This window comes from Engystomops pustulosus, chromosome 2 (genome assembly GCF_040894005.1).
Source record: "Engystomops pustulosus chromosome 2, aEngPut4.maternal, whole genome shotgun sequence".
Classification (NCBI taxonomy): Eukaryota; Metazoa; Chordata; class Amphibia; order Anura; family Leptodactylidae; genus Engystomops; species Engystomops pustulosus.
Window position 1 is genome coordinate 223,853,835 of NC_092412.1, and position 25,982 is coordinate 223,879,816.

Below are 25,982 nucleotides of genomic sequence, written 5' to 3' on the forward strand. Positions count from 1 at the left end.
ACCCACCACACACCAATCACAGATGCTCATGTAAGATGAGCCATAGAGGTGGAGTGTTGTCCCAGGTTTCCGTACAGCTTTTTGAGCCAAAGATAGATGGATCTGAGCCAAGAATACTGGATGGACAGACACGTCTCCTTTCCTGCTTGATCCACTTCTAACGTTGGCTCTAAAAAGGATGCGTGTGAACCTAGCCGTAAAAAGGAACACTAAACGTAGAAGTCAAAAGGTGAGAGGAATAGATTTCTCCTCATCGTCTCCCTCTTAGGATGAAGACCAACCAAAGGCCAGGTCTATCCATAGGGGGGGGTGTAGCAATATTTTTGTCAGACTGCTCCAGGAAGTTTTCATTCTGCTGGTCACAGGATTGGGAGAAAAAGCAAGGGGGACATGGCTTAGCTCCTGGGACAGAAAGTTTCTAATTTTCAGTTGTATAAAATAGAACACATAGAAGAAGGGGAATTGTAAGAAGACAAGCTGGCACATTTCTTTGTTTTATAAATTCTACATTTAGTGTTCCTTAAATTAGATTAAAAAAAAAACTGCATGTTACCATAAAGTCTGTGTTGAGAGCCTACTGCAAGCACGGCAGAGGCGGAGCTCAGTATCAGGATTCTCTTTGGTGTTTGTGAATCAGTTTTGCTCCACCCCTGCGGAACTTACATTAAACAGAAAAGTATCACCTCCACCCAATGTGTTTGTGTGTGCGTTTTTATTTTATTATGCTAGTGTTTGATAACCTGTAAAGGCTTCTGCTGGGACGCCTTACAAAACCACAAGGGCCAAGAAACTTAGCTACCCAAATAAGCGACTGCAAAGGACCACTTAGAAGATGTAAAAAGGAGAAGAAGAAAACCGGGCTGCTTAGAATAAAAACTGAAAAATGAATCCATAGAGGCAAATACTTAAGGCTTTGTTTTTCTATCTGAAGGTCTGTGAAGGGCGCAGCCAGTGACGGCAGTGGGTTCACTCATACCGGTCTACTCAAACCCACACTAACAAGCAACATTCGTACAGAAATATTACACATAATTACAGTAGTATAGCATTAACTTTTAGCCAGTGTACATAGAAAGTATTACATTTTTCTCCCTCCCCCATTTTTTAATATTAGTCAAACTTCATTGTGATCATTATATTCCATTTGTTTCTTAAAAGACCTTTGCTGTATAATGAAATAAAAAAAAAAAAAAAGCCAAAATGGTGCTCAGATTCAGTCACAGGGTTTAGGGAGCATTGAAGAAGCCAACAAGTAGTAAGGCTGTCCAGCAGCAATGAGATACATAAGATGGCGTTACAATGCAAACCTCAAACCATCACCAATCTTCTTGAGTAGATCCGTAAGCTGGAACGGTCGATACAAGAACCTCAGCGGCCTGACCAAGAGTCGGCAAATTACTTCATAACTTGAGTCACCCCAGGAACCAGATGGGTCTACTATATAGTGTCCATTTATTATCTTCCATTGTAGACCGATATAGAAAACAACGAGAAAAGTAGCAAATTGTTAAGCTATCCGTGTAACAAGAGAATCTTAACATTTTATCAAAATTGGGTCAGTAATTCGCTAGGATCTAGTGACTTCAGTCATTACAACCTCAACCACATCAGGCCGTACAGGCTTCGTGACTGAGCACCAATTAGCGGTGACACGTCATGAAATTGCATGAGGCACACAAATGCAACACCCGTAACCACGTGGATGGAGACCCTCTTAAAAGTTTGTTGCCCACAAGAAGAACTTGTCTGACAAATTGGCTTTATGGTCTTGCAGAATTTACCGGACTTGACCTGGATTCACTGAACTCAATTGGGGGAGATTTATCGGAGGTAAAACTGTTCTGGCTGCCCATGGAAACCAATCAGAGCTTAGCTATAATTTTATAAACCGCTGTGGAAAATGAAAGCTGAGCTTGGATTGGTCGCCATGGGGAACAAGAACACTTCCGATAAATCTACCCCAATATGTCCGTTTGATTCAGCCATTATTGGTTATGTCCAGTTGATCCAACAAGTGCATTGAGCTAGTTTGTGGAAAACAGGTTAAAGGAAATTACACGGGACTGATACCCTGCGGATTTTGATGTGGAACACATAGTAAATGCTACAGGTTCACTACAGATTGCACCCTGACTGAAATTCATGTATCAAAAAAACCCACATTATAATACCTTATATGCACCACATTTGCATCAATTTTGCAAAGTTCAGGGTAAAATGTAGTAAAATCTCTTCTACTATCCCAGAATTTCTCCCCACAAATAAATTACAAAAAATCTGCAGCGTATCTCCTACATGTGAGCGTCCCCCATCCGACCCGAATCTTGGCAGAATTAAAGGTGAAGCTGCATTTGATAGACCATCGGTTCCCACCAGAAATACATAAATTAAAAAGGAGAACTCAAAATCAGTGGAATATGGATAAAAAAACAGTTCCATCGATTTGTGGGGAAAAACAAAAATAGGGACCCCCCCCCCCCCAAAAAAAACAAAAAACTTGTATATACATTTTCACAGTCGTCAAAAGCCGTGGGGCTTTTAAAAAAAATACACACAAATACGGAAATCAGCCCTGCGTAGTTTCGCTTGTATTTCTAACCTAACCCTTTGGTTGCCTTAGCGCTCGCTGGGCATGAGGACTTCACAGTGTATTGTACACTCATCTTCCAAGAGCTTTGGGATCAGTGAGAAGACAAACAAGCTTCTAATGTAAACATTCGGCACCAACAGTCCATCTACCCTTCAGTCCCGGTGAGCTGGAAAGGGCTACTCCCGAGAATTTTACAAAAGTAATAGTCCACAAGCCAAAAAGGTTATAGAAAAGATGTTTGGAGACAAATCAAAGAGAGGATCGCAGTGAAGCATGGTCAATGAATCCTTGTGGGGTGGGCACAAGTCTAACTCGTAAAGCTGTATGTACCCTGGGGTTGTTCCCATCTACTTTGTCACGTAACTGGTCCTGGATAACCGAAAACTTAGATAAATCAGTTTTCTAGTTACAAATTAAAGGGAAGCATGTCTCATGGAAAAGATGAAAATAAGTGAAGCCAATTGGTTTACCGGTTTATGGGGAAAAAAAAGCAAACATTATTAGTATGTTGATTAGAGCCTCTGCTTGTTCAGAGATTAGTGAGTCCAGGGGGCGGTCCTTTGTGACTTTCCTCTACGAGTTTGCATACAGAAGAAGCAGTCAATCGCAGAGCAGGATCCACCACCCAACACCACTGCATAGAAAGCAAGTATATTGAATAATTTTAATGCTTTAGTCATTTTAGGTTTTTTTTTTTTTTTTTTTTTATACCATAAGAACCACCCAGTCCAAAACGCGTAGGTCTAGTCCAGCTGGACAATGAGGTCTGTACAGATTATTAAATTACTATGAAAATGATATTTTATGGAAATGGCACAGCTTCTTTTTCTATGTCTTATACTGCTCCTCCTCCATAACATTGCTGTAGTATCTTCCCTTTCCCGATATTTCCCCTTTAATCTATGTTGTTGGCACTACCTACGCACTATGGTACACGTTGCAGTACGGAGGGGGGTGTGGACCCTTTGCTACTACTCTGAATATTTGTTCATGATAGACCTATGGCACTTCGGCAGGTACATCTAGGCCAGTACCAAGGAATATGTATTTGTAAGGTCAAATGGTAATAAATTTTAATACTAGATGATTAAATAAATTTTTAAAGAGGCACCGATTCCTCCATTTTCTTCTACAAGCAGACAAAAATATACCAGCACGGACAGGTGTTTTTAGTCTATGAGAACACAATTCAGGACCATCTACCTAATTTCGGAGCCACCGATCATGGGTCGAACCACCCATTAGAGGAGGCTAAAGAGTAGCAGTAATATACCACCTCCTGAGGCCTAAACTGGGAATTACACAATTTTGCCTCTATTGTTCCAGTAAAGGCTGAACGAGGAGTCCAGGGTCCGGTGTCCACCATCTGGTACTATGTAGACTTGACTGCAGCTCCATTCAATCTATGGGACTAGCAAACAATCAGAGAACTAAATGAGTAGAGAAAAACATAGGCATCTCATGTGGACCCCATGTATCACAGATAAGGAAACAGGTCTACTTTGTCCTTTAAAAAAAATTTAAAAACCATCCCACCACGAATGAGCGTGTGGTATTGCAGCTCCGCCACATTCACTTCCATAGAACTGAACTGCAACTTGTGGACAGATGTGGTGAGGCTTATAAAAGAAAGTAGCTTCGCTTTCTCTAACCTTGGACAATTCCTTTACCTTTCTTCCAATTCTATACGATTTTCTTTTCCCAGCTGGTGGTCCGCTGGGAGCCAGGATTTACATTGGGAGCACCTAATTGGCAATGAAACAGTGCAGGCAATCTAAAGATTTTTTGGGGGAGATAAGGGTATGGGTAAACCTGGATTTGCAAGGAAAAAATTATTTAAGGATTGTTCACCCCAACTAAAGGCTTCTAATAGAAATTCTAGATAACTTTAATAAAACTTAAGTGCTTCAAGTATATAAAAAAAAATATATTATTTTGATAACTTTGCATTAATCTGTAGTACAGAGTGTGCATGAGGGGTTACTCTATTCCAAACCACCAGGACAGGCATTTAGCAGGCTCCCTCTCCAATTCTTAATTGTGTCAGAGCGGGTAGCTGCTGTAATGTCTGCCTTACACAATCATGTGCAGCCTGTGGAAACGAGCCCAGATGTCTGCCCAATCCCACAGGCTGCACCTCTCGCAGCACAGGATGGGAGTATGAAAATATGATGCAGGGAGTATATGAGCACCAATACTGTATAAACTGTTACAGAGCAGTTTTGCAGGACAGATAGGAAGTCCTTGCATCAGGTTTTTGCCTGATGAAAGGACTCCCATCCTTTACAATACGCACAGTATGTTGGATCTGGCCGTTTCCACAGGCTGAACACATCCATGTGCAGTCGGCGTTACATTACTTATAGTAGGTAGATAAGAAAGTTACGGAGCAGATTCTTATTGAAAAGCTTTAGCAGAGTTGTATTGGCCATTACAGAGTACTGGGCAGCGCTTGGGGTGGGATAGTCTGTGCTCCAACACAAACTATATGCAACAATACCAATTCCCTCATTAAAATACCACGCGCGTGCCATACTGCCCAGAGTGGAATCCCAACCTGAATCGGTTAAATATGATCAAGGGGAAGCAGGGACTCCTATTATCATATACAACACATCTGCCAAGAATCACTATCCAGAGGACGTATGAAACTATACTTCAGATTAATGCAAAGTTTGTTTAAAAAAAAAATCCTTAACCATTTAACAAAGAACAGATTACAGCCCGTCAAGATAGACGAGAGCCATTTTGCTGCATCAAATTTTAGCAGTTTTATCATGACTGTTGCATCGCCCGCTGGGGTTTGCTGCTAAGGAAGGTTTTTTTTTTTGTCAAGTAAAATCTACAAAATGTTCCCGGATTAAGTGGTTTGAAATGTACAAAAGGAATAAAGCCATGTACTAAAAGGTTCATAAAAGACCGATTCCAACAGACCTTTTACTCTCAATACAAGAGAGTAAATTCTATTTGTATATTCTAGATGTGCTGGGCTATGGAAGGAAAAGGAATGAGGCATATTACATTTATTGGGGACGACTACATTAGGACACCTCAGTCCCAGCAGATAGAGCAAGAAGACAAAACCACTGGAATACACCATACTCCAAAGACATTGTGGAAAAAAGTGGTTAGTGCATTAAAAAAAACAAAACAATTTACTAGTCTTTGTGAACAAGCAATATTGCATGAATGTTCAGAAATTTACCAAGAAGCAGGATCTGGGATAACAGCAGGGACATAACATGCAATGACAACTCCTGTGCCAATCCAGCGGAAGTTTCCGATCCTCCAGAGATGACATGATTGGCTGCTACAGTCGCACGAATTAACAGCCTCAGCATTGGCGCAACAATATACAGCATGTGACCACACGGCAGGAGGTTAGACAACGTCCACTGGAGCAGTGATAGATACTTTTATTATTGTGAGGCAGGGAACTAACATGTTGGGAACCTCAGAATATGCACAATACATGGTCTTTGGGTCTAAGGAACCAGTATCTCTCTAAATAGTAATGGGTATTCAAGCACAAGGAGGAAATGTAAATTTTAGAAATTACAACCCCTTTCTTCAAAAAAAAAAAAAAAAAAAAAAAAACACACACACCTTAAAAAAAAAAATTATGCCCAGATTAATATGGATTCAGTACAAAGCTTCTACTCTCCCATGTTCAAGAAAATTATGTTTGAATTTGGTCTTTTTAAATGCACATTTGAATCCGTCTCCCCTTTATGCAGAAGATTTCTATAGATTGGTTAAAACAAACAAAAAAAGAAAAAAAAACTTTATTTCAGAAAGTAATGGTCATCTATTAAAACCCCCCTGAATAATAAGAGGACCCAATACCGGATGTATTCTGCAAACTGGACACACTATATATATGACTAGGCAGGGGAGCCATAGCATCTTCCACAACAGATGCTGGTAGTGGGTTTTCTCCTACTTCTATGCCAAGGAGTGACTAGAATCATTTTGCACCAAAACAATAATTTGCACCAAATTGCAAATCATGAATTCAGTTCAGAATTGTGAAAAACAGCCTCTGCAAATAATGTCGCATTTTTAGGCGACTTTGCACTGTCCCATGTCCATTTGGCACAATGGAAAGTCACAAAACAGCATTTGTAAGACAACTGCGCCAAACAAAGACAATGATGAATTTCCTGGAATAACTATGTAAAAAAGATGATCTGATATCTGGAGTATCCTCCAGCAGCCATCTTTAGAACGTGCACATCCGTGTTTCCACGCATGCAGCAGGTGACGGGAAAAAAAAAAAAAAAAAAACAGTCCTAGTTAGAAAACCGGGCAGGAATAGGACCACCGTTTCTCGGGCAAATGGCTCATGCACAGATACGTGGAACGCAAAGCCGTGGCCATACAAATTGATTTGTCCTTGATAAATGAGTGGATTGCAGATGAACAAAGCCTAGCTCTGTGCCATAAGAGGGTGTATAATATTGGCTGTGTACTCTACAAAGCACTTGGACAAATGCTTGTTTGACCAAAAGCTATTCCTCTGTAGGTGTTAATAGGGACAAAAGGATCATGCATGGCAACTGCTCAGTCCATGCCTCGCATCCCTGCCCTACGTGTGCAAGTCAGAGGGCCCCATATACATTAGACAGTCATGGAGAAGCCAAAATAATCTACTGTCTATGACCTGCTGAGGATTTAAAGGGAACCTACCACCGCGAATCTACCTATAAAGGTAGATCGGGTGGTAGGTGGATCAATAGGACGTGAGAATAGCCCTTTTAAGTGCTAATCCTCACATCCCCGTGCTGTTTTGTGAACTTATTATCGCTTTATGCTAATTTTGTTAAGCTGCTACTGGGGCGTGGAGTAGCCTAGGCTATGTCTTCACAGCGCGGCTACTCCACGCCCCAGTAGCCACTTTACCCCTCCCACCCACAATCTTCGGCTGCGCGCCCTCGTCCGACGAACCTGCCGTCTGCGCAGAACAGCAGGCCCGCGCCTGTGCGTTCACTGCTCCGAAACAGGCGCGGGCCTGCTGTTCTACACCAAATGCGGCAGGTTCGTCGGACGAGGGCGCGCAGCTGCAAGGAGCTGCGCGCCGAAGATTGTGGGTAGGAGGAGTAAAGTGGCCACTGGGGCGTCAAGTAGCCGCACCGTGTAGCCACAAATGCGGCTACTCCACGCCCCAATAGCTGTACAACAAAATTAGCATAAAGCGATAATATAAGTTCACAAAACAGCGTGGGGATGTGAGAATTAGCCCTTAAAAGGGCTATCCTCACGTCCTATTGATCCACCTACCACCCGATCTACCTTTATAGGTAGATTCGTGGTGGTAGGTTCCCTTTAATGTAAAGATCTATGAAGAATATTCTAAAGCGTGATGGTTACAACTAGAAAGTAATGATGACCCATGTGACTGATATAAGGCACTACAGCAGCTGGGCTATAAAATGACAACACATCAAAATAAAAAAAAGTAACCAAACTGCTTTAGTGCACCCACAACCCCACCATCAACAACTTGAATATTAATAATAAAAAAAGTTACTTAGCTGAAAATCTCAACATCTTAAATACAAAAGTTGCATTTTAACTCAAAGCAGAATGCATAAAAAAGGGACTTCTTGTAAACCATAAGGACCTTTGGGTTCTTAGCATAAAGACCTAACAATACTGTATTAAAAAAAAAACGCACACTTTTTTTGTGAAAACAAAATGTAATTATTACTCTAAAAATAGGTGTCTATCCAGTGATAACTTCCACAACACATTTTCTCTGCAGCACCAACAGGAATCCAAACTAAATGGGTCGTCCGTGACTTATATTGGCATCCTATTAGCATAGGTCACACACTGTAGCCAGCAGAGCTGTCCAGAGACATCCCCTTTAAGCAGCCGACTGTTGGAGAAGTCTCTATCCTCAGTACTTAATGGGGTTGTACCAAGTCATATCGTTTATACAGTATGGGGATAACAATCTGATCGGTGAAGGTCTGACTTTTTGGATTGCTGGCGGGTGTCCCATGCTTGTGGAGAGTGGGGGTTCTTGTCCCCATTAACAGGCATCTGTTTTAGATGATGCTCCATCAATGCAGGAATGGGACCCTCTCTTGTAAAGATTGCCGAGTCTTCCAGCCGGAAGATCTTCATCGATCAGCATCTCATCTCCTTTCCTGTGCAAACTTAGTACAATCCCTTTAAAAATCTGAAAAATCAATTTGCTGTTGCACAACAGAACCAACGTATAGAGGTACCAGAGATGCTACTTATACAAATCCCTGTCTGATGGTCTGATGTAGAATCGTTGACATGCCATCCTCTAACAACCAAGGTAAGAATTGGAACGGGGAAAGGGGGGTTAAATAAAAATTAAAATGGAAGGGGGGTGGGAGGGGTTTATACCACACCACTTTGGGCTTAGTGTTCCCAATATTAAAATAAAGCAGCATTTAGAAGCCCATCAGTGCCGAGAAGCTAATATAGAACTAAAAAAAACAGCAAGTCTTCCCAACTACCGCCACAAAAATGAATGGAGTAAAGATGAAAGTACATGAGATATTCTGAATTACAGCACCATACGGCTTGGCTTTTGTTTATGCATATAATGATCACAAGAAGTTAGCAGACCAGAGAGGATACAAGAGCCTTGCTAAATCACTTAAGACTAAATCCTCTTGAGTTGCAAAGTGACTGGAGCCTACCTATACCCTGGATGCTGAATGTGAATACTTCGACTATCAGCTGACTCAGGGGCTCTACTCATTTGGGATCTTTGAACCTTTGCAAGTGGAGCCATGCTCTGATCTCTGAAGCAGGACTGCTGAAAGTCCCCTCCACTTAGGTAATCCATGGTCTGCATCAAGCTGTTCTGGTTGGATGATCCTCCCCCAACTCCTCTATAGTGAGCACCCCCGGCACAATCCAAGGGCGCACCCGCCGCCTGTGCTCCGTGGAAAGGCATAGTTAGGTCCTGCGATCCCGAACTGTCGCTGTTTGGAGTAGGCAAAATGTTATTCCACATGGGCTGAAAATAGTGTCCATTGGTATATGGCAAAGGACCCGGCAATCCATTCACAGGAGGGGAAGGAGTAGGTTTTTCAATGGGGGGTTTTAGGCCAAAAGACTGGCTCATGCACAGTTCTTGTTGGTACTGGGTCTGCTTACCAGGAAAGCCCTGAGCAGCAATTTCTCTCTGAGTGTGTTTCCCAGAAGGACCACCAGCTTCTCCACACATTTGTTGCAGATGTGCAAGCTGATGTTGGTTCCATGTCATAGGTTTCAGATCACCGGGATATGAAGCAGGCACTCTGCTCATGTTCACCATGGGGACATTGCCCGAGGCGGCAGAGGAAATAGCAGCAGCGGCGGCATGGTCTACAGACGTTCCAACACACGAAGGCATGGGGATGCTATGAGTGGAGACCCTGGTACTTGCATTGATAAGCAGGTTACGACTGATGGGACTAGGGTTGGCTATCTGACCCTCGCACACAGAGGTAGTGCCTATGCCAGCCCTGGCCTGACAAAACTGGTTTATCTGGTGTACAATGCTGCCAAGGTCTGGTGGTCGGTTTTGCTGCAAAGTTGCGGCCATAGAAAGAGGAATAGTTGAGGTAGACACTGTCACATTCGGAGGGGCATCCGCGTCTGGCATCTTTCGCGCTCCGTGTAAACCTGGCTGCAGAATGTTGTTGGCAGGGTGTGGCAGAGTCTGGTGACTTACCCCAGGGGCATGCTGTAATGCCGACTGTTGGGGCAGGTTTTGCGAAAGTTGAGACCCCATGTTCTGCGGATGCTGCATTCCTTGCGTATGCTGCAGCGCTTGAGACATATTCTGAGAGTGCTGCAGGACCTGCGGGAGGTTCTGTTGGTGCTGCAGAGCCTGTGACATGCTCTGCTGCCGTGGTATTGTCTGTGGAAGTCCCTGCGCGTGATGCAGTGCCTGTGGCATACTCTGGGTATGCTGCACGCCTTGCGGGTGTTGCACATTTTGTGGATGCTGAAGAGCCTGTTGCTGGGATATACTCTGCGTATTCTGCAGACCCTGAGAATGCTGCAGCCCCTGTGGCAGGCCCTGTGGGTGCTGCATCGACTGAGGGTGTGGCAAGCTCTGCGGGTGCTGCAGTCCAGGTGGCAGGCTCTGAGAGTGTGACAAAGTCTGCTGTTGCATGCTCTGAGCGTGCTGCAGGGCCTGCGCGTGCTGCAGAGCTTGCTGGGGGCGAGGGAGCCCCTGAGGATGGTTTAAAGTGCTAGGTGCAACATATGGAGCGGAAGGGGGATTCATCATAGAGTCTGGCAAAAGGCGAGCACGTGCACCGTCAAAGCCTTTCAAAACACTTTTAGCCGGGGACTTGACGATCGCCAAAAGTCCTGTCTTTGTGCTGATCTGCGAAGGGTAAGGACTGTAACGTTGGCCTGACGTGTCTAGTCCGTTCACGGTGCGGCGGATATGTTTCCTTTGGGGAACCTTCACACTGTTTGGAAAGATTTTTATTGTCAGGGGATTGTTGGCAACCGTCTTAGCATAAGCATCCAATTCTGCAGGAGTAGGATGCTGAGCAGATCTCATCTTCTGTGTAGTATCCCCTGCCAAATAGAAAGAAAACAGAACACATTGTTATGGAAAAGGGGCTGAGAGTTTCAATTACCTTCATAGACAGTCTGAGAACTAGACCTATGTGTAACCACTAGACCTGCAGAGGTTGTTCAGGATTATTTTGGAACAAACGGTAGGGACCATGAAAAATATTTGTTTGCCTCTCCCCTTCGGGCTAGGAGGTCACGTCGCAACATGTGAAAGTAGCAGTGGAGTTCAGCAGTCTGTATATTCAGCAAGTCTGTATATTCCAATATAGACCTGCAGTATCCACACCAGACCAGAGGAGAGAGGAGGAGTGAATTTTACTATAGAAGTAGCCCCGGCCATTAGCTAATAATTCCGAACAATCCTTTTGAAAAAGGGTTGTCCAGAGGCTAAAAATATGTCTTCTTCCAGAACTGCTCTAACCCTGACCATGGTTTGTGGCGGTATTACAGCTCAGCCATATAGAGATTAATACAACCACCAACAACCATTGGTCAAGAGAAGTGCCGTTTATTGGAAGAGAGCAGCCATATTTTTGAACCCCCAGACATACCATAAAGCTCTGTGCTGAAGATAGAGGGAAAAAAAAAAAAAAATTGTAAATTTGTAGAACGCAGTCAATAAATTGCCGAAACGGCTAAAACGTTTCATACAGATTTTGGTAAAACTTAATTTACACACTATACACCTCCCTGTAAAAGGAGTGGTTGAGGATTTTATTTTTTTTTTAATTCTCAGAACAAGCCATCAATAAGCGATTCCGTATTACAAAATAGGCTGCACTATACACTGGCATTACTTTTAATTGGGACTCCATCGAAATTTGATGTATATGGGAATGTTTCAACTCTTCCCAAACAGTATAAGGTGGGTAAATGTTACACCTTATGAAGAAAGGCTACTTCACCCCCCAGTAGCCACTGCTTTCGCGCTCCAGCATCATTTGAGCTCTACACAAGCGTTGATGTCAGGCGTATGTGAGCTACTGTGCATGCGCAGAGTTCCCCAGCCACAGGGCGTTGACGGCAGCAAGCTACTGCGCTTACACAGAGCTCAAATTATGCCGGAGACGAGCAGAGGTGTATCAGTAGTGGCTACTGGGGGCGTCGAGGAGCCTTCGTCTCCAGAGCCATTTTGGGCTACTCCACGGCCCCAGTAGCCTTAGAAATTATCTTGCATATTGAAGCACTAAACTTTATTTTGTCTACTGCCTTTAGAGAGACATGTTTCTGCTTTATCCCAGGCAATTACAAGCTTTGAACCTCTTGCAGACAACACAACTTATTGCTTTCTACCAGAATAGGGTTAAGAAAACCTCCTGCAGCAGCTGTCCTGGAGGAATCGTACAAGCCCAAGGGTGATAAGACCCCTGAAGGCCACTGCGACCTACTGAATACATAAAAGGTTCTGTTCACAGATTTGGCATAAGCAACAGAGCCTGAAACCTGCTGTGTTTTTCTGGGCCACCAAGTATCAGTATGTTTTTCTTTCCCCACTGTATATTGCTACAAAGTCATGAAGTATTCACACACACACACACACACACACACACACACACACACACACACACACTTTTACAGTTTAAACCCATTGGTCATTGTGAGCCTGTACACTAAACTAACCCAGAGAGGCCAAATGATATGGGAACACAAGCCAAGGTCACACGCTCTTCATACTGCATTGGTATCTAGAATGGTTCCAGAAAATAGAGGTACATTCTGCCCTCCCCTTCCTGTGCTGACGGCCATCACATGTATTCACAATGCCCCCTAATTATTAGATTGCTGAATGCTCCTTAACCACTTTGTAGAACCAGAACAGGAGGAGCTCAAGGTTTGCATTAGATTTTTAACATTTTTGACATTGCAGCATAACGACCCGAGCGACTAAAAATCGTGATCTAAGCCTTAGGTGGTTAAGCCAGCAGCTAACCCATTCGGACATAAATGGATTTACCCCACTAAATTACCAACCCTCAGGTAGGGAATGAAATAGTTTGAAATTCCCTATGCCTCGTCTTTCCCATTGTATCAGGGCTTTGTTTGTCGGATACAGAACTGGAGATACGGTCTTTAAATGTCAGGGTGGAATTGGATCTACATCAGATGCTTACATTCACAACTGTGATTTTACCTGCATATATCACTGGTTCTGTAGCTTACAGAAAGCCAATACAGGCGGTCCCCTACTTAAGGACACCCGACTTACAGACAACCCACAGTTACAGACGGACCCCTCTACCCACTGTGACCTCTGGTGAAGCTCTCTGGATGCTTTACTATAGTCCCAGACTGCAATGATCAGCTGTAAGATGCCTGTAATAAAGCTTTATTGATAATTCTTGGTCCAATTACACCAAAAATTTTGAAACTCCAATTGTCACTGGGGCAAAAGAAAAAAAATTGTCTAGAACTTCCATTATAAAATATACAGTTTCGACTTACATACAAATTCAACTTAAGAACAAACCTCCAGACCCTATCTTGTATGTAACCCGGGGACTGCCTGTACTGATTTGGTTTGAAAGATTATGACCATGAATTTACACAACTGCAGCAATGCTAGCATATGCCAAAAGTCCCCACCCCTCTGGCACCAGAGACATTAGGAGACTCTGGCCAGGCTGTGCAGTGTAGGACCCGGCCTAGAATTGCGCCATTAATTCAGCTTGAACGGTCGTTAATTGTAGCAAGTGCTCAGATGGGGCCCGTATCTCCCCACTTCGCATTGAGATGGCGTGAAGGGGAAAATAATGGCACTTGCTGGCGATTCATTAGCCATCACGATTATTTGTTGGGGGCTTCTACGCCAGTTTTCTGGCATAGGAGCCCTGATAAATGCCCCCTATAGTCTAATGGGATACCAGCTGCTATAGAAGCCAAGATATTCCCAAAGAGACCTCAGCCACCCATATTGCACCCCTTCAAAATCGCTCAATAAAGTCTTTAATACTCTACATACAAGAGAAGATGTGTGGAGTTGATTTTCCAATGTGACTAACTTGAAATGGCAGAAAACAAACAAAAAAAACCCCACAACCCAAAAAACTAATTATAGTGTAAGCGCAATGTAATAATAGAAATTCTAGCTCAGCTTTGTGGCATTACATCAAATCTCTAATAATACCGGGCCAGTGTTGCCAAGGATTACACTGATCTCTCTTCTATACAGAGCCACAATTCCACAGGCCAAAAAGTGTAGAGGGAAAAACTAATAATGTCATTTAGTGATCACACAAATTCTTCCATTTGTTCACACATTGTGGCCACTACCCGAAATTCCATTACATTTGCCCAAAAAATTGTTCTGCGGTACCTTTCAACTGGCAAATTGTTGTGACCAAGCGCACCCTATGATAAGTCAAAGTGGTCCGCAATTTACATCAATTCCTGCTGTGTGAAAGATCTAGAGTTATTCTGCGGTTGTAAACAGAACCGACAAAATCATTGTGAAGAGTACTGAAGAGCCAAATCGTATTAACCCCCCATACACAATGGGGTCCGGCTGCCCTCCCATCATCATATCCTGCCCTCAAATAGAGCGGCAGAAGTTATCCGACAGGTCTGCCTCAAGCGGTTTCCAACTTTAACAGCAGGACTTTCCAAATTCAATTAAGACAGACATTCATCTTAGTCCAATAAGGCGGCTTCTAACAAGATGTCATATGTACCTGCAGGCGAGGGCGGAGGATCCACTTACAGGTGTATCCCAAGGACTGCTGCTCGCTTTACATTGCCAATTTTCCATTTGTAAGAGCACTTCAAGCACTGGACCCGTGAATCGTTCCTGACACATGAGTACTGTTCCCAGGTCCGGTTAACCATCACCTCCCCACCACCCTGGACTTAGACTACACTCAACCAACAGGCCATTAGAGAAAAGGAAGAAACAGACATGTATGGTCAGTCCATGCATTATAACAAGAAAAGAGAAGAAGTTGCTACCACACAGAATAGCAGGACCAACAAGGGACTCCTTGCATCATATCACGACAATGTACAGAGTCCCTTCCTTGGCACAGTAGCTGGTCTGCTAAGACATGACACTGCATGGTCCTAGGGTCAAGGACTGATGTCCCGGCCGTGTTCTAGCCTAAAGTATCACTATCAAGACAAATCCAAGATGCAGAAGTTTTAGCATTGGAACACATGACTTTTTTCATGGGGTAAAGTCTAGTGACAATGGGGCTCATTTACTAACCCGTCCGCTGGAGTTCACCAAAAGTACATTGTCCAGCAATCATGAATAACAGAGCATGGAGATCGTGGACCCGATACCCTGCATGTGTTGCTTCCCTACTCAGGTCCGACAGAGTTCACCATCTTCTTAGTGGGGCATCTTAGTGCTTGGGCTTGTGACACAATTTGAATATTAAATCCCGCGCTCAGTCTGAATCAGTTGGATCGTCCGGTGGCACGCCCTCCCCGATTTGTATCACATGGAAGGCAGCGCAGCTGCGCCAAAAACCCGAAGACACTTGCTAAACACCTGTCCAAGCCACGCAATCCCTGCAACCGGTGAACAGTCTGACAAAAGTGCGATCCGCGACCCTTAGTTAATGAGCCCCATCGTCACTTTAAATTTTTTGCAATTTCAGCTATAATTTTACCATGATGTAAAGGAAAAGAAAATAGACAGCAAAGTATCTTATCAAGTTCTGAACAGATTCTTTGAACATTAATGGTCGCAAATCACAGGAGCCACAAGAACACATGGGAGATGGTGTCCATTAAAAGGCCAGACATAAGCTGCACTTGATGAAACCCTGTACACAAGGGCCGGATATATTTACATCTTGGAACCCTTCTAACCCAATTCTTTTCCTTTTATTTCAGATTTTTCTATGAGTGGAAAGATCTAAGAGTTAAAGAGAACCTGTCCTCAGGTTTTAACCCCAATAAACTTGACCGGGCTAGAGCATGAAATGTGCTTTATAGAGTCATGCATAAATATCATCTCCCCCAAATTCAGGCAAATACGACTCTTCAGACCTCATTTTAACATGAGAGGAGTCCAAATTTATATTAAAAGATAGAATCTCATCTTCCAGGTCACATCAGGCTTGTGGCTTTGCAAGCTAAAAAACTGTAGATGCAGACAACTAAATACATATTTGGATATGCAAGCAGCAAATAAAAATCCAGCTCTTGCCCGTTTGCTTAAAAGATGAGATTCTTATCTCGAATATGACACCAAAAGCAGGTTTCTAGGTGCTATAGAGACAACAATAGGGGTGTCCAAAGTCACACTACCCCTGCCACCACCAAACATGGCTCTACCTAAGGGGACTAGTAGTTTAGTGGGGTAAAACCAGGTGAAAGTGAAATGCTACAAGACGGTGACTAGAAACAGATCTTGTGCTATTTGGACTCAAGACAACAAAAACTGTCACCAGAGAACTTACAAAGTGCTAGCGGAGACAGGCGAGTGTGCTACATCGAAATCGCACCACATCGGAAAAGCAGATTTCTGCAAGTTACTAGACCTGTTAGGAAGAAGGCACAAGAGTCAGAAGGCGGAGAAGGAAACACACACCAATACAAGAGTCACCTAACACCAGCAAAGACACAAAACCCATTACTAGGTAGGGAGGGACCGCTCAGACGAAAGGAAAAATCTGACCTATAGGTAGTAAATAGTGTACATACCTGGTGCGCTCCTTACGAGACCCCTATCCTGAAGGCCCATGTGCCCCCTTTACCCTACACAACATGGCTGCCATAATCTCAGACAACCCTAGACATAGCACCCATAAAGGAACCTACCATCAAAATCAAGCAAGATAAACAATGGGGAACTTAGTCAAATCCAGGCACTGTGACTGTGGTAATATTATATTTGTTATCCATGGCCTCCTTCCTTTTCAAATTATGCTGATGAGCCTGAGGGGCTACCCCCTCTATTACTTGGCTTTACAGGATGTTACCCTGTCTCATCCCACCCCTGCTTCCTTAGCACTTGTGCAGTGAACACTTCCTGATGTAAACTCGGGGATCAGGGGGTAGTGGGAGACAGTGTAACAGCCTGTGAATCCAAATCATAGAGGCTCTTTAGCATAATTTTAAAAGTTGATTTTAGAAGGAAGGGAGCCCTGGATAACAAATAGAAGAAGATTGCCAGAGTTTACATTTGTAGTCAGTTTTAAAAATGAGGGCACCGAATATACATATTGCCATTTAGGGTCAGATTTTTTTTTTGTTTCTATGGGCTATATTCACACAAATGGATAAGTTAATTCTGTAAGCCTGATTTACGATTTTTTTGTTTGTTTTTGAAGCATCACCGGATCGCCCATTGTCCATTCTCATGACCCAAAATCACTCACGGAGTGCATGAAAAAAATATATATACATTATTAAAATCCCATATGGACTGATCCTTAGCCATGAGAAAGCTGGTTGGACCTAGGGATGTTTGTGTGAATAAAGCCCAAGACTGACGGGTTGCTTAAAAACAAAAGTAGTGGGTTAGGGTGTGGGGGAGAGAGTATAAGCCAAAACCCTTACAGACTTCCTACACCAGTGCTCAGAACCGAGATCATTTACATAGCGGTACGTAAGCAGCCCTCACTCACACAAGTCTTAAAAGCCAGTCGTCAGCACTCTTTCTTCAAGACAATGGTCTTGATAAAACTGTAATTAAAATCATTTTCAGAGAGTTGGTAATCCTTTCAATGCAGATTATGTAAAGCAGCAGTAAAAGTTATCACAGGCTCCATCAGGCATTTGATCCATTTGGACAAAAAAAAAAAAAACAAAAAAAAAAAAAAAAAAAAAAACACAACACACACGAAGAAAAAGTTTAAAGAGAAAGCTTAGAGAACCTGTCACCAGGTTTACCCCACTAAACTATCAGCTCTCAGGTAGGGGGATGAACCGTCCTTTCTGAATTCCCTCATCTGAAATATCACCCATACCATATGGTACAGCCAGAAGGGGTCTGTGAGAGTGATTATATTGTACTCACCTCACTGAGTCGTGTACAGGCAGTCCCCGGGTTACGTACAAGATAGGGTCCGGAGGTTTGTTCTTAAGTTGAATTTGTATGTAAGTCGAAACTGTATGTTTTATAATTGTAGATCCAGACCAAAAAAAAAAAAAAAAAAAATTTGGCCCCAGTGACAATTGGAGTTTCAACATTTTTTGCTGTAATGGGACCAAGGATTATCAATAAAGCTTCATTACAGACACTTTACAGCTGATCATTGCAGCCGGGGACTATAGTAAAGCATTCAGAAAGCTTCACCAGAGGTCAGAGGGGTCTGTCTGTAACTATGGGTTGTCTGTAAGTCAGGTGTCCTTAAGTAGGGGACCGCCTGTATATTATTGCACCTTTTTAAGTGTCTTTTGTTGTTGTACTAGTTTGAATAAAGATTGTTACCATTTTGAAATTTGTTGGGCTGCCATGACGCTCTCTTTCTCGCTACATATGACAATTTTGTGTCTTTTGCCCAAAAGTAATATTATTTGGGGTGCAGGACTCCATTTTCGTATATGCCATAGACATACACAGGGCTGTGTGCGAGCTGTTAAAACAACGGGTAGTACATGGGCCAAACACATTCTTGTGTATGGATTCTAAGTAATAGACAGATGTCAAATGGCAATCCCACAGACTGAATGGCTATGCACTCACTTTACTGCTGCTCCAGGGGAACAGAATAACTATAACCTTCCCAGACAAAAGGTGAGAAGTTGCAATATTGGGCAAAATCAAAACTTGGTGCAAACATAGAAGATTTATGATAAGATTTAGTTGCATCTTACAATACTTAACAAATGTAATCAAAAACCCACAAAATATTGGGCAGAGTTCTAGCTATCTGTATTGCCATATAGTCATCTATTACCCTCACAACCCCGGTGGTGTGTTCTAATGACAGAAACGTCCCCAATAATTACTTATAGTAATCAAAGAACATCAAAAAGCAACTGCGGTGTGTAAACGGGGACTTGGCTAACTTTAGTTGCACAAGTAAGACCCAATTAGAAAACTTGCCTTGTAGAACTAAAAAGGAAACTCACATTTTCAAAAGCAATTCAAGAGTCCATTAAGAGTCTGAAGTGCACAAGCTCAAAAGCAAAAAAATGTTAAGCTGGCACTTTCTGGACGCAAGTAGGTGAGAGCATTAGGTAAGCAACCTACTTACCACCTGATCACACAACGGTCAACATCAAGGAGGCCCATAGGGGGTTACATCACAAGCTGGAACTATTGTTTATCCAGACACTAGTGGATAAGGGTCTCACCGGTAAAGATATCCCCGAATCCAGAACATGCTTTGGCCAGATTTCAAGGACCAGACCCGATGCCAAGGATGGCACTCCGAGCAACATAGTGCAATATGATGCAAAGGAAGAAGGGACATTAAATGGCATAACAATAGTGTAGTTCATGACCCACTAGCACCTTCAGCTGGTGATGTGATGTTGCACACAATATGAGCGGTATTGAAGTCAATAGGCCTATAGCCCTTTGTTCCCATGAGTGGTAAAGGTCCCTTACCTGCCGATATGCCATTGCTCGCCTAAGTGGGAAATCCTCGGTCAGCAAAAAGTCTCAACTAATAGCAGGTGACATGGAGATCAATACTAAGATCACATACATGATAACCGATGTGGGACTGACTGCTTATCAGGAGCATGTGTGTATCACACAGTCTAAGGATTTAACTTCAGACCTTCGAACACTGTAAAGAATACAAAAATCTACATCTAAGCAAGAACGGATACATTATGATTTACTGTGTACGCTGAACCTTGCACCTTAGAGAAAATCCGGCCTCCATTACAGGTTTCTGATTCATCAGCTCAGCTGTAAACACAATACGGCAGTACGAGAAGACACAATTAAAGGACTCGTAAAGAAACCTTCTAATTGCCTAACCTCCTTCCGCTTGGCAGCTTCCATGTACTTCAGCAACTGGAGAGGGTGGTGATGGGCTGGCAGCGGCATCATCACAACCTACTCCCGCACAACAAGCCCGGCACAAAAGGGACAGATAGCAAACACAGCCTGCATTATAAGCATCACACCCCCGGGAGAAGACAAGGGTAGGTGGTCTCTAGGGGTCTGCACAATCACAATAGGCTATAAAGAGTTACAGTAACACAGACGTGTGTACCTTTCCACAATTATCCCAACAACCACAAGTCAATGACAAAAGCAGAGTTTAATGGTTAGGGGTTTTGTTTCACTGTATTTATACAGTGGTCTCACAATTTAATGTAGACATGCTCACTGTAGCATCCAAGTGTCCCATACACAAAAACTTCTTTTCATCACCTAATAGAGGTTATGGCACCAGGTCTCGGTGCGGTGACTATACAGCACACCAAAATTTTTCTGGATATGCCACTTGGTTTTCCAAGCAGAGAGAAAGGGGTGAGGAGCCCTCCCTGCCGCTCCAATCTCCACCAGGCCTAAGCGCCACTTCCCGTCTCCATTCAGGCTTCTGCATCTCCGTTTTAGTTTAATAGCTGATGAATAATGGATCATTGATTTCAATAGGCTTGCAATGGTGTCCATTCCTATGCAGTTATTAAAGCAAATCGACCACTAACTGTTAAGCAATTTGTACTTCAAAAGTAATGAAAAGTGGAAAACTCCTTTCCGTCATAATTTTTACAATGTTTTCCAAGTAAGGCCCTTAAATAATGAAAAGCAGAAATGAACGAAAAGAAAAGCACACCTTTTTTTTTAAAGAGATGCGTTAAAGGGAACCTGTCATCAGAAATTGGCCTAATAAAACACTAGCGGTACTTGTCAAGCAATTGAACAGCTTATAGTTGTTTCTTTCATGGTTCAGCAAGGTGGCATGATCCAGAAGATCAACTTTGGAGTGAGATGCAAGGGAGTTTAGAGGCAGGGAGAGCTGGACTTCAGTGCTAAAAACCTCCTCCCATGTAATTTACATAATGTACGAGAGCTCTGGAGATCTGATTAATGTCATCACTGGACACAGGGCCATCAATTACAATGCAGGGGCTGTTCTTAGACAGGGAAAGCTTAACTTCACTGTGAAATTCTCCTCCTCGACTTCATAAAACCAATTTACATCTCACTTCAAAATTTGATTAATTGGATGATGTCACCACATCAGGCCATTAACAAAATATGATCTATAAGCTGCTTAACAACATACTGCTAGTGGTTTATTAGCCAGATATCTGGTGACTTTAAAGTATCCTTAAAAAAAAAAGAATCCACACACAACTATCTGTTCAGACATCCATTTTTCATTTCATTTTTAAAAATGTACAATACAAATGGAAGCCAAAAACGCAAATGGGATGTTGGACCTCAGTGTAGAGTAAACTAAAGCTGGACATACTAACAGTTCTAACCAGTTTCTGTAAACATTAACCACAGCTAAAAGTCTGTATTCCGCTACCTGCACCCAAACTAACGGGGGGACAGAAAAAAACCATTGCCAGTGCCACCAACATGTGGCGGAATAGGACATGCGCTGTGGTATGCATCTCGGGCAGTCGCCTTATACACAGGCCCTGGAAACCAATGTGAGTTAAATCCAGAGATCGCACACGGATCTGATGCATGGAGCCTTAGACCTTCAGTGGTGACAGGAGCCGTGGGGCGTAGTCCGTTGATTTGAAATGTAGGAACCACATATCAAACATGGATATCCATCAATATCCTGAGGGACCTTTACAGCCAGTACAACCAGCTTGGCACTACAAGCGGGGCATGGTCACTACCCGTCATGAAGACAGATATAACTAGATGCTGATGAGCCTGGTGTCACATAACACAGCCCCCATCTACTCTCCCAGCCTAGGGAATAGTGTCAGGCTGCTGCATGGGACAGGAATGCTGAGTGTCACCTCTGGAGGAACATATGTTCCTGTAAGGTATCACTAACCCATGAGTTATTGGACCTGAAGCAGTTTCCATCACCTATCCAAATCCCTTTCATAAAGGAGTTGAGAAATAAATCGTATACCAAGTAATATAAAGGGATATGAGGAAGGTAGACGCGGTATAGTGGATCATAGGGTTATGCCCGTCATGTCCGGCCTTGTCACCATCATTTATACCCGCTGCATAACTGCCCTTGTTTCTGATCTATGATTTCATTCACTGGCACAGCCATAAAATCTCTCTGCCAGTTCTATGACACTGGCAGCGTGCCCTCAACAGGAGGAAGGATTATTAAGAACATTAATAAAGTAATGTCGCCTGTAGATATAGAATACATTAGCACCATACCATAGGTATTGCATTGACAATGCTAACATCTTGTTCTACTGAATCTATTGCCTAATATTTTGGGTGTGATTTACTAAGTCGTGAGGGTGAGGGGGGCTTGCAATGTGGCGTGACTGTAGCTACAAAGTGTTCACAGGTTAAGGCTACATTCAGACGAGCGCATGCCCGTCTTGCCACATACGCCGGCGCACGGGAGAGGAGGAGGAGCTGAGCTCTGCTCTCCCCCGCCGCTCTCCATAGAAAATACTAGCTGCACGGCCGTAGATACGGCCAAAGATAGAGCATGCTCTATCTTTTTGCGGCTGTAGCTCAGAACGTTGAGCGCCCGTACCAAGCCCGTGCGCCACAGCCATCTATGGGGGTCGTGTCAAAGGGGCCTAAGTGCTCATTTAGACAGGCTCTTTTGACTTGCAGACAGCATACCAAATGATTTCTATGGGTCTGTTCACATGTCTGTATATTTTAAGGATCTGTGGTTTGTGGACCACAGATCTCCATAGAAGTTAATGTGACCACACAAACCCCCCCCCCCCCCCCCCCCTCCGCCAAGACGGATAACATCCGCATGCAGTCAATTTTTTTCTCAAACGTTGCAAGGCAGGGGAGGAATTAGAATAAAAAGCCATTTGGTTTTGCTTTTTATTGCAGAAGTGAATAAAAGGGATGACAGAATTTAAAGATAAATGGACGGATGGCGATACAATATGGACTGCACTGCATTTTTTGAGACACGCCTGTCTAAATGAGCTACACCAGGGCATAGAGCTCATATTTTGCGTTGTACATACATGCAGGAAGAAGGGTTTACCGGGTGACATGATACAACCCACTCTTGGACACAGAGGGTATGAAAGTAACAAAGCATATATACTGACCTGCAGCATGGCGTGGCCTATAACCACTGGTCTGTTTATTCAGTGCGCACCCACTACAGCCTAACAGGTGACAATCCAGAGGCTGTAGCAGGTGCCCACACAGCAGACAAAATGCTGAGCCTCCATATAGAATAAGAAAGTGGTGGCGACTCAATGCCACGCCGCAGTGCCCGAGAACTGGTGCTGTTAGCTACTTTCATACTCCCCTAGGGAAAACAGTAAAAAAAAAAAAATCCCAGACAAACCATTTAAATCCTGAGAGCAGCAAAACGGTGAACAGAAAGTGCCTGAGGTCAATAAATAGATGGGATGCAAGAATCAAGTGACTATATATTCGCAGGTGACACAATTCTATACCAAAAGTACATAAAATGGGTCTTTTCCCTAAGGCTGCATTCAATGGGCAACATGGCCATATTACACGGTCCATTGTACTGTAAGTGAGGTGTATAAAAAAAAAAAAATCTGGAGCTTGTCCCATTTCCTTTCCGTATGCCCCATATAGTCTATGGGAACGTGTACAATACGGGTTACATACGGTCGTGCACCGTATACTGCGTGATATACCTGTAGGAGTAGGAGGAGTGTTCTGTCAGCCATCATTATTTTATACGGCTACGGTGCCATAAATGCTCATACGGCTGAAAAGCGTCAAATATATATGGGATTCATACAGCAAGGAAATACAGGACTGGAGAAGCTGCACTCTGGTGTGAATACAGCCTTACAAGGAGCTTCTGAGGTGTAGTGGTTTGCTGCCATCCCTCCCATGAAGTAGTGCAGGAATATGTAACATTGTAAGGGCCTGACACAAGTCACCATTGCCTAAATTTTGATTGTCACCATCAATGTGACATTGTCATCCCCCCCCACACCCTTCCCTGTGAGGCCTACTTAAAGGGATCTCCCCATCTGGCAGACATGATATGTTACTGCTGTCCCATCTTATTATACAGGGGGCACATGCATTACAACACTGCAAGGTTATGGACCCTCACCCATAATGGGCAGCGGCCGCTAGTGCATAGGGAGGACAGTCAGGGCAGCACATACACGGGGGATATAGGGCACACGCTCAGCCTCACACATCATGACCTTCCTCTGCAGTGAGGCCTGCGGGCCCGGACAATGCCGGACATGGAGCACTTACATTTCTGAAGTCCAGTGTTCATCTGCGGCTGAGGGAGAAGCAGGAAGGCGAGGTCCCCTGGTCCTGGCTAACAGGCCAGCATGGCAGAGCTGCACTAACACCGCATGGGGGTCGCCACACTCCGCCTCGCACTGTACAGGGAGAGAGAAAGCACAGGTCAGACCGGGGCCAGCAGCAGCAGCAGACACACTGCGGGGCGTAGCCACAGGAGGGCCGCGCTGCAGCCAATGTGCGACCGGGGGCCCACCCAGCCCGCACCCGGGGAACAATGAGCACACACGGAGCGCAGCGGCGGCGGCCGGGAGAGGGAGGAGGGGACGGCAAGGCCGCAGAGGAGGCAGCGCTCACCTACCAGGGCAGGATCGGATGATCAATGGCAGAGATCAGCCCCGTCCTCCTAGTGCCTGCTGATTTGCCGATTACTATTTGGTGAATCAGCAGGCACTGAGAGAAGGGGCTGAACTCTCCCCATTGGTCCGCCCGGCACAAGTGACGTCAGTACGCAACGGCCTCGGTGCGTAGTGGCGTCATGCGCAAACTCCTCCTCCCACAAGTGAAGCTCGCTCCCGCCCCCCGCCATTACCCCGTGAGAGGAGTAGGAGGAGCCGCGGCTACGGACACGTACATCACAGCTCCTCCTCCTGCATGATATAATTACACAGATTATCAGTCTAGCTATTGTACTCGGGTATCAGCCACTATAGTGCGGATACTGACAGCGTATGGAAATACACATTATAATACACGATATATCCCAAACATTAGTAATATCATGACCCCTCGAGTCACTCATAGAAATTGCTATAAAAAACAAACAAACACAGACTTCATTACACAGCCAAGGACCTGTTCACATTTGCATTGTTACCTGCGGTTTTGTTTTCTACCATAGAAGCAGGATATAGAACAGTGATGTAGATGTAGATCAGTTACAGTGTCTATGGCTTTACTATTGAGCTGCAGGGTATATACACAGTAATGTCACAGGACCAGAGCACACCTGCGGTGTTACCATTTCTATGGATGACACAATGACAGGGGAGTAGGGTGACAGGTAGCAGAGATCCTGGAAATGATTCTGTTATGGATCTATTTCTGTGCTGAATCAGTAAATATCTTTACCATCAATGGCCACAATACAGTTTCGTTACCTGGAAGAAAGTACAGGACTTGTTCTATGTTTGCGGCGGTACTGAGAGGTCACGGCGGTTATCCCTGTGGGGAGGATACAGTAGGACGCTGGGAGCCATTTAAATTATTTAATCAATGTCGAGGTCTACTACATAATCAGTACCATCCTCTCCCTGTACTATATGTATTGTTCTGCACTCCTTCTCTACTTCCTATAGTGTTCTGCACCCTTACTACACAGTACTGGCATTATACGTACCATACCACTCTATTCCTGTACCACATACTAAGGGTACATTCACAAAGCAAATGTGAACATTGCTCACCCTTCCCGTCATCATAGAGCAGCACAATGTCAGCGCAACAACCCGAAATATAAAACATGTCCTATATTTTTCAGTGTGGTGAGACGATGCGCCCTGTGACCAGGCCCCACAGACG

At 43.9% G+C, this 25,982-nt stretch overlaps 1 protein-coding gene across 5 annotated transcripts in view; it reads right to left on the minus strand.

Annotated features, from left to right (window-relative positions):
• Nucleotides 1–7,860: 7,860 nt before the first annotated feature.
• Nucleotides 7,861–25,982, minus strand: part of FAM222B (family with sequence similarity 222 member B) — a 98,987-nt gene continuing 80,865 nt past the window's right edge. Inside the window, exons 5-8 of one of the 5 annotated variants that reach the window (XM_072138278.1) lie at nt 24,411–24,541; nt 17,731–17,788; nt 16,561–16,641; nt 7,861–11,158 (exon numbers count right to left, since the gene is read on the minus strand). In XM_072138278.1, the coding sequence (XP_071994379.1) occupies nt 9,270–11,141 (1,872 nt within the window). In that variant the 5' untranslated portion in view covers nt 11,142–11,158; nt 16,561–16,641; nt 17,731–17,788; nt 24,411–24,541 and the 3' untranslated portion in view covers nt 7,861–9,269. Of the gene's footprint in view, nt 11,159–16,560; nt 16,642–17,730; nt 17,789–24,410; nt 24,542–24,758; nt 24,944–25,982 lie in introns of those variants that run through there. The other 4 variants (XM_072138277.1, XM_072138275.1, XM_072138274.1 and 1 more) reach the window with 4 other exon arrangements.